The sequence below is a fragment of the Aulonocara stuartgranti genome (assembly GCF_965226115.1).
Source record: "Aulonocara stuartgranti genome assembly, chromosome: 13".
NCBI lineage: Eukaryota > Metazoa > Chordata > Actinopteri > Cichliformes > Cichlidae > Aulonocara > Aulonocara stuartgranti.
The window spans coordinates 33,794,734-33,804,033 of record NC_138949.1 but is presented as its reverse complement, the minus strand read 5'-3'; the positions used below and the strand labels follow the sequence as shown (position 1 = coordinate 33,804,033).

General features: G+C 44.5%; 1 protein-coding gene across 5 annotated transcripts in view; it reads left to right on the top strand.

Annotated features, from left to right (window-relative positions):
- The first annotated feature begins 4,890 nt into the window (after window positions 1-4,890).
- LOC309720521 (uncharacterized protein) overlaps window positions 4,891-9,300 on the top strand; it is a 32,591-nt gene continuing 28,181 nt past the window's right edge. The window contains exon 1 of one of the 5 annotated variants that reach the window (XM_082557525.1): window positions 4,891-5,639. In XM_082557525.1, the coding sequence (XP_082413651.1) occupies window positions 5,180-5,639 (460 nt within the window). In that variant the 5' untranslated portion in view covers window positions 4,891-5,179. Of the gene's footprint in view, window positions 5,640-5,942; window positions 6,031-9,300 lie in introns of those variants that run through there. The other 4 variants (XM_082557526.1, XM_082557528.1, XM_082557529.1 and 1 more) reach the window with 4 other exon arrangements.

Sequence of the window (9,300 nt, the reverse complement as noted above, 5' to 3'; positions counted from 1 at the left end):
ACAACTGTGGACAGTGAGAAGAGGATTCTGTCAAGAACATCTGCTTACAGCTTTGTCCACACTGACAACAAGACTTCCAAACTTTGGATGACATTTGGTAACTTCTCTGAGATCAGTGAGAAGGCAGGGTTACCCTGGTAACGGGAGCCTGGGGTGTTGGCTTTATTTTATACTCATTTTAGTTTCCTGTGAGCAAATATAAGCTTTTATATTTCTGTGTGATTCTTTAACATGACAACACTGGAGACAGAAATGTGTACCTAGACTGAGCCTTTGTTTGAATCCTTTGAAACATCAGCGCTGTAACATGAAAGCACAGTGAAAAAACTTATTATCACACCAAAAAAACCCAACAACACTGAAACGGACATGTGCAGCACCTGGGAGAGTGCTCAACGTGCTCTGGGATCAGTGGAAATACAGAGAATAGCTCCCAAAATGATGACCTCCATCCTAAAAAGCTAACAAAAGCCAAACAGGAGCTCCGTGTCATCACAGAGACGTTTAGATGTTCAAACTTAGCATTCTTGAAAGCAAAACAAAAATCTGCTATTTATTTTCTCTTAAATGAACGTATACTTTGATTCTTAAATGAAAATGCATTGGCTCTCGTATATAATATAATATGCAATGTTTCTTACAAATACTGTTGAATGAATAATTCCTCACTGTTGTTCATTCTTCTATTAATCCTCGTCATGCTCTGTAGATATATTACCTCACTCTGTCCTGTCTGGGTCTGTTACCAGCATTGGTCCCACATTACTATCCATCATCAACAGTTCACTGAGGCAAGGCTGTGTTCCATCTTATTTTAAACATGCTGAGGTAACTCCTCTGTTAAAAAAAACAGAATCTCGATCCTAGCTCTGCTAGTAATTACCGACCTATTTCAAAATTGAAAAAATTGTTGAAAATCAGTTCAGGTCTCTATTATGTCAATTACAGATTCTTGACCCTTTTCAGTCTGGCTTTCAAAAGCAGCACTCTACAGAGACCGCTCTCTTAAGAGTCTATAATGATCTGTTAATGGCATCTGACGCAGGGAACTGTTCTGTGATCATTTTGCTTGATCCTAGTGCAGCCTTTGACACCATGGACCACAAAATCCTACTTAACAGGCTCAAGGTTTTGGCTGGTGTATCTGGCTCTGCCCTAGACTGGTTTTCTTCCTACTTATCAGACAGGACCTTCTCTGTTAGGACTGATAGGTTCTCCTCTAACACTGCTGCCCTGACCTGTGGTGTCCCACAGGGCTCAGTTTTAGGTCCATTACTATTTTCTTTTTATATGCTTCCTTTAGCTGGTATCATTCAATCTTTTAGCAACCTGTCTTATCATTTTTATGCTGATGACATTCAGCTCCATATGTCCTTTAAGCCTCATCAGCTGGATAGGCTGTCCACCCTAGTCCAGTGCTTAACCCAGGTTTCTGATTGGCTTTCAAGCAACTACCTTGTTCTAAATACTAACAAGACCGAGACCATGATCATAGCTCCTCCTGAGCTACATTCTAAAATCAGTCAGGTTCTTGCCTCTTTCTGTCCATCTGTCAAGTCAAATATTCGAAATCTTGGAGTAATATTTGACTCTTCTCTGGGCCTTGACTCTCATGTAAAATCTTTGTCTCGTTCCTGTTTCTATCGTTTAAGAAACATATCTAAACTGCGACATATGGTTTCCTCAGCTGCACTGGAAAAACTCATTCATGCATTTGTGTCATCATGCTTAGATTACTGTAATTCCCTGTTTACTAGCTTGGATAAATCATCTCTCTCTCGCCTCCAGACAATACAAAACGCAGCAGCCAGACTACTAACTCGCTCTACCAAGCGTGTTCACATCACTTCCATCTTATATTCTTTACATTGGCTCCCAATAGAGTTTAGAATTCGCTTTAAAATTCTTGTTTTAACATACAGATTGGCTCCAGATTACTTATCCAAGCTTCTTATAAAATACACTGCTGCTCGTCATCTCCGCTCACAGACTCAGAGTCTCTTAGTTGTTCCCCGTACACGATTGAAGACAAAAGGGGACAGAGCCTTTCAGTCTGTTGCACCAAGGCTGTGGAACAGTTTACCACTACAATTACGTTTGCTTGACTCTGTGGATTCTTTTAAAAAACAGTTAAAAACTCTTCTGTTCAAACAAGCCTTTTGTTGATCTACATATTTTATATTTTTTACATTATTTACATTTGATCTTTTACAATGTCTATTGATTTTATTGTTTATTTTAATATTTTAATATTTGTGTACAGCGCTTTGTGATTGCCTGTCTGCGAAAAGCGCTTAATAAATAAAGTTTACTTACTTACTTACTTACTTACTTACTTACTTAATGTAAAAATGCTCATGAATATAAACATTTCTTCTAAGGTCGTTTTCAACAGTTGTTTCTGAGTTAGCAGCTGGAGCTTTTGATAACCAGCGAGGCACCAGAAGCCTTTCAAACTTTGAAACCAACGGGTGCTGCCCCTCAGCAGGCTTCCAGAAAATGGCTGAATAGTAAAAGAGAGGCGGGTTTTAAGGGACAGGAGCTAAACTTGTTTTTGATAAACTGAACATCTGCAGGCTGTCAGTACAACATGAATAGGGATTGTTTTTGGACTCTAAATCATATAAAGCAGGTCTGCTGCTGGAATAATCAGACGTGCAGAAACATGACTTGATCCTGGAGTATAGCAATAGGGACAAACGCATATCTGCAGACGATCTTCATTTAAAAATGAATCGTATCATAAAAACATGTCACCTGAGAGTCACCAGGAAGAGATGGAAGGAAACTGTGACATCTTGGTCGGATGTCCAGGGAAGTTCTGAAGTGTTGCTCTTTGTTAATTCCAGCGGTTAATTTAATTAATTTTTGTCGGGGGCGTGTACTCATGGGTGCAAAATGGTCCAAAAATACTCCAGAGTGTTTATTGAGAGCAGAGATCAGGTGACCCGGAGGTCCATTTTCTCATAGACAATCAGACATGTTTTTATAGCAGAGGAGTCGCCCCCTGCTGGTCAGATTTAAGACACGTCAGCTCTGGGTTCAGATTTCAGTCCAGATTAAAATCATAAAGATCCAAGAGCAGAAAAAACTGTAAAACGAGTGTTTAGAGCAGACTGAAGGAATTTCCTGTTGCCTTGCTTTGCTTTTTACGAATATCCACAGTTATTACAAGAGATCTATATGACTGGAAATAAGTATAAAAAAACACTACAGGTCCACTTTAACTGTCATCTGCAGTTAGAAACACGTGGATATCTGAATGACATTTCCTGGCTGACCTGAAAGCAGCATTTTTGCCTCTGACAGGATTGTGAAATCCTCTGATTAGTCATCTCTGATATGTAGCCTCCATTTTAAATAAGGCACCATGTGCTCTGTGCTGCACTGGAAATTTACCAACGCATTTCCTCTTTATTTGACTCTGTACTTCTGCTTTGCTGGATTTCAGAAGGATACATTGTTTTACACACTGTAAGACATTTATTCACTCTGTACTTTGCATGCTAGTATTTTTAGCACCCTCAGTCCAGTTTGCATCATTGCTATGTCATCTCACCACTTTCCAATATATAATAAAACCCACAATATCATTTACCATAAAAGCATATAAAACCTGGTGCACAGTTGTACATTAACATACATCAGCATGATCAGACTTTAAATATTTTTTCTTAACTTTATATTATATAATGTTTACTTTTAGTGCACTTAAAAGTTAAGCTGTAAAAGTGAATGGGCTGTTAATGTAAATGACCTAAGATTAGTTAGCTGATAGCTTACCACTCCACTCTCTCATCCACTGAGGATCAGCCATGGCCCAAAATACTATGATTTTGGCATATTTAGCTATAGTGGCTATAGAAGCTTCGTTATTCCTCTATCCTTAACTTGTACTTATCACTATGGTCACTAATGTAGCATTTAAGTGATTTCTCTTGTTTATGCTGTATTTTAGTAGGTTGGTCTATGAGCACAGGCATTATTAGACCAACGTTTGTAATCATGAGGTCACTTTATGCACAGTAATGTCTGTGAGTCAAACGCTGAGGTTGCAGACTCCTCTGGACACTCAGTTTATCACACTTTTTTCTACTCTTGAATCTGGATGTGTCATTGTGGGCACCCAATTAGAAAAAAGCTTTCTTAAAATGGGAGGGGCTAAATCTGCTGTTTCAGACAGAGGATGAACTGGGTGCACAGTATCAGATAAAGGATGATTTTGATCTGTAAATCATGCAAAGCTACTCTAGTAGAGAAATGGAGCTGGAAATAAGTCCACTTTAGATATGATTTCCTAACCTAACCTTCATTTAGGAGACCAGTGTTTATCCGGTGGTCAGCCTCTACAGCAGGGGTGTCAAACTCAAATACACAGTGGGCCAAAATTCAAAACTGGAACAATGTTGCGGGCTAACATTAATATTTATTGAAAAAAAATCTTTCTCCAGATATAAGAATCAATCTTTTCTTATTGACTCAAACAAGTTTTGCTGAAAAACTGAATATGGAACAAGCAAGGCTTAATACTAAACGATATATATATAGATATTAGCTGTATAATACCAGTAGGCCAGCTCTAGTAGTAATTTGGTATGGCTTCGCGGGCCAAATGTAATTACACTGCGGGCCAAATGTGGCCCACGGGCCAGAGTTTGACACCTATGCTCTACAGGATCATTTCAAACAGGATCACGTGACTTGAATAGTTCAGTAAGGCGACTAGTTTGAGCTCCTCGCCCTCAGAGTTCACACCATCATAGTTATAAACATGTGAAAGTCATGTCAGGGCAGGAGCAATCAACTTTCTGCTTTTTAGCACTTTTGTGGCGGCGTCCCATCACGCCCCGCCCACCTTCGGTGCTCTCTGATTGGTCACAGCTTGTGTCACTCTGGGGTTAAGCCGTAGGTAATTGGTCGTTGGTGTTTCCCCTTCTCCCCCACTCAGCGGCCATCTGGGGACTCGGGTCCGACTCTGTGGTGACTGTCCTGCGGTGAGCTGCTCCAACTTTGTCCGGGGTCAGAGGCAGAATACAGGCGGAGACTTCACGGTGCGGTTTCACGGCTCTTCCTGGTGGACGTGTGCAACAGGAGGTGACTGACTGAGCGGACATTTACCGGAGCTGAAACTTTTTTCCAACCTCAGGAGACCGTTTGGAGGAGGGAAAAATCAAGAAAAATGGCAGACAGCGAGGAGCATCAAGTTTCTTCCACCACTCCTATGTTCAACGACGAGGTGCACCATTACCAGGCCGAACCGGACCACTACCTCCTGGATGACGACATTGTGGACCTCGTTGGCGGGGCTAAAGACGCTTTGGAGCGGCACCGAGCTGAAGATAGTGTTCCTGACGACTTCACGCAAACTTCCCTCCCTGATCTAAAGGAGACGGTAACGTTACCGGAGCCAGCCCTCAAACCGGCAGTCCCAGACTCCACCAGCCCAGCTTCTGCCCACGAGGAGCCTGAAGTGGCCGCTCCCAAAGCCGAGCCGGCGAGTACAAAGATCGCACCGGAGCCAGAACCTGCCCCCGAGAGCGACGCCCTCCCAGTGGCCGAACCCCGAGAAGCAGCGCCATCCCCCGCAGAGGCAGCAGAGCGATCTGCGGTGACAGCGCAACCAGCGGCTCCCGCGTCGTGTGAGTATCACTGATGGATAAACGGCAGGACAGGGTTATTCGAGAGTGGAGGGACACCTTTAAGGTCTATTTTTAAAGCCTTTTACCTAAAACTCGGTGAAATGCACCTGGATATTTTTTTCATTTTTACCGGTTTTCTGTGCACCTGAATGGGGAAAACGACCTGCAGATAAAAATAGGCGGGGTAGAGTGCTGCCTTTTCTCCCTTGGACACGTTTAACGCCTGGTCTCAGTTATGTTGTGTTAGATTGTGCTAAATTTGTGTGGATTTCTCCAGGGTGTTGTTCGCTAAGTGCTTAGCCTCTTAGCCGCCTAGCGATGCTACCCCAGAGGGGAGCGAAAGGTGCTTCATCACTGAGCCTGGCTGCTGTTTGCGCTAAATGGATGGGAGGTAGACTCCTGGAGTCACGGAGCGTGTTTTCTTTTAAAAACGAGACAGTTGCGGTGTTTTTTTGCGCACGCTTGCGTTTTTTTTATGCTAGCAGGCTAGCCCGGTTTTTTTGCTGTGTTGTGGTGATGCGGCCCACCTGTTCGGACAAACAGGCGGCAGGAAGCAGGCTGTGAGCCGATGAGGTGGCAGGATTGCACCATTTATCCTCCAGTTATCCACCAGAGGCAGCCTGCTTCCTGTAACTAACGGCACTGGGGTGTTTTTGGAAACATTTCCCGGAATAAACGCGGTTTGTTCCACCGTTATCGGAGCCGTTATTGTTATTAAACCGGGCATCTGTTCTCCGCTCGCTGCGTGTCCGCGCATGCTAACGGTAGTTGCATCCTGGTTCCATTATCGGACACACCCTTTATTCCTTCTCCCCCCCAACAAATTAAAGCTGAAGCGTCAAAGAAATGCTGTCAGATATGTTTGGCATGAATTTTCCTTCAGACATGAGTTAAGAAAATGAGGCAGACAAATTAAATTGTGTGTTTTCTCTATTGTGTTGCGTGAGGTGGACTCCAGCGCTCTCCCCTTGTAATGCTTTATTTTATAAACCTGTAATATCGGAGTCAGAATCACAGCTAACACAAACCCGTATGAGATTGGTTCTTTGGATCTGTTTGCTCTGATTTAAGCGGCGGCAGGATAGACATGGTCGCGTCCGATAATGGAAGCATGCGCGGTTAGCAGGGAGATTAGTCACAACAAAGGAATCCGCTGTGCGTCCACTCCCTGTCGGCTTCCACACCGCTCCCAGAATAACCCCAATCAGCCTTTCATGATTTATTTTCCTACCCCGGCTACCCACACCCTCACCCACCCCCACAATCTCCACCCAAAAACCAACACCCCAGATCCCAGAAAAAAAGAATCAGCTCCAGAGGCCTCCAGATCGGCTCTGCCGCTGGCTGCTGGGGCTCGGTCCTGCTCCCGTGGCGTTTTGTGTCATGTCTGGACTGCGTAGACTTTCAGGAAGTGCTCCATTTCAGCTGCTGCCGCTGTTGTTTTTGTTTATCTGGTGGAGTAAATGTGGCTTTCGGCAGGTAAACAGGCCTGAGCTGGAGCAGCAGCAGGCAGGGTGGGGCTGCTTGGCGAGGCCACAGACGGAGGTGGAAAAACCGCCTGTTACAGCAAGCAGCCAGAACAAAAGAGACGGAGCGAGAAAGAAATTCATCCATGTCTGAATCGATTCCATCACTGCCAGCTCCATCACACACACATTAACCTCCTGAGAGACCTGAGGCGAAAATATGTCACCGTTAAACACGATTTCCTCGGCACACAGAAACCAGGCCACGCTCAGGAGGTGACCTGAGAGTAGGAGGGAGAGGAGATGTGAATTCTTCTTTAATTTTGGGCAATTTGAGATTAAATTAAGCTTTTAAATGCGTCCTTTGTTGCATTTTAGCCCGTTCTTGCCTTTCTCTTTGTTTCTGGTCCACAGTGCCCTCTTGTTTGATGCTCCTGTGTTTATTGCACGATTATAAAGTAATGAACAGCCTCGCCTCTTTTAATTACTGCGCTCAGAGCAGGCATTACATGATGAGGTGTTATTAATGTGCCCATGAAGGCCTCCAGATTTCTCTGCCTCCAGCAGCCACGACTGTTTTAAAAACCACTTTTTAATATTTGAAACGCTTCAGTAAAAACAACTGTGTCTGATCACAGGAAGCTGCCTCCACTTTATTCTGGCAGATGTATTATGACTTCAGCGCGTGCTGGAATAATCCACCTTTGTTGGAGGTTTCTGTGTGTTTATTACTGAACACACACACAAAAGGCAGCTGGATAAAATCCCTCTTTAGATCCAGTGAGATCAGTATCAGCTGAAGTGCTTCTTCAAAGCAGATTTTAAGGAACTCGAGGGTTTCTAACAGATCTGCCACACAGGACAGTGTGCAGGAGTGGAACAGTCCCGTCCCGCCTCCCTTGTATCCCTCGGGTGGTCGCCACCTCTTTAGAGCTGGGCCCGATCCAATCAGTGCTCTGGACAAAGACCCAGGGGTCCAAATCTAAGTGGTCAAATACAACAGCGTCGCTCTTCCTGCCCGAGCCGGTCGCCTCTCCTAAACTCTGCTCTTCCAACTTATCTGAGAATATTCGGTAAATAACAAACTTTAAAAAAAAGAAAAGAAACGCCCAAACTAAGAAAGGAGGGACTAAAGGCCGTGCAGCAGTCAGGTCATAGTTTAAATGTCTGAGGACAAAGCAGGGCGTGTTTTCATGTAGTGAAGAAAACACGCCGTCTCTTTGGGAAGTTCAGCTGCTTCCTTCTGATGTTTGCTGCCCGTCTGCGTCGATGAGGCGAGTCGGCTCATTTTTAGTGTTTTTGTACCTCAGAGCCAACAAACGATCCTTTATTTTCTACAATACCAACGTTCTGCTGCTAGAGCTTTTAAAACAGCACATTTCTGATCACACGTAGAGATGTACGTGCAGCGCGAGCTGACCACGGGAGCATGCGTCATGACGAGTTACCTTTTTAAAAATATGTTTGTTTTTGCTTTGAGATAAAAACGGGCAGAAATGTTGGAGCTCGATGTTTGTCATGTTGTTTGTCAGAAGAGATGAAGGCGCTGCTGCCTCCCTCCTCCTCGCTCTCGCACAGATTCAGGTCGTCACCTTGAAAAAGGTGTTTGCGGCGAGTTTTCGTCCTTCTGCGGCGCGGTGACGGACAGGCCGTGTAATCGTTTGGGGCTCGCCGTCGGCCTACATCTCATTGTTTTGGGGTCACCTACATCCGTCAGTGTCTGTTTGTGAGGAGCTGCTGGTGTGGTCAGAGTGATGGTGACGCATACGTGTGGTTAAGTGCGACTCCACCCGGCACAGCAGCCACGCCCGCTCTGTTTGTATTTTACTCGGTCAGCAGCAGCTCTGAGTTCTCGTGGCGACGAGCTCGTGTTAATCTGATTTAATCCCGCCTCTTATCGCTGCGATAAGCTCAGAGCTTGTAGAGCTGTGCGGTGAAAGGTGATACCTGCCCGCGATGAACGGATTCATCAGACGAGGCAGAAAACTGTGTCATCTGTTTGTTTTCAGGCTAAAGAAGCTCTGATCCGGACTTCAGCTTTCACGTGTTCGGCTGCTGCAGACGCAAAAGTGTTTTAAAGTTGGCTGGACTGCAGACCTCTCACATCAGAGATGGAGCTCTGTCATAGGCAGACGTCTAACAGAGCACATGTCAGAATAATGCAGTCTTCTGACAGTGGCTGACTTCAGCAGTGG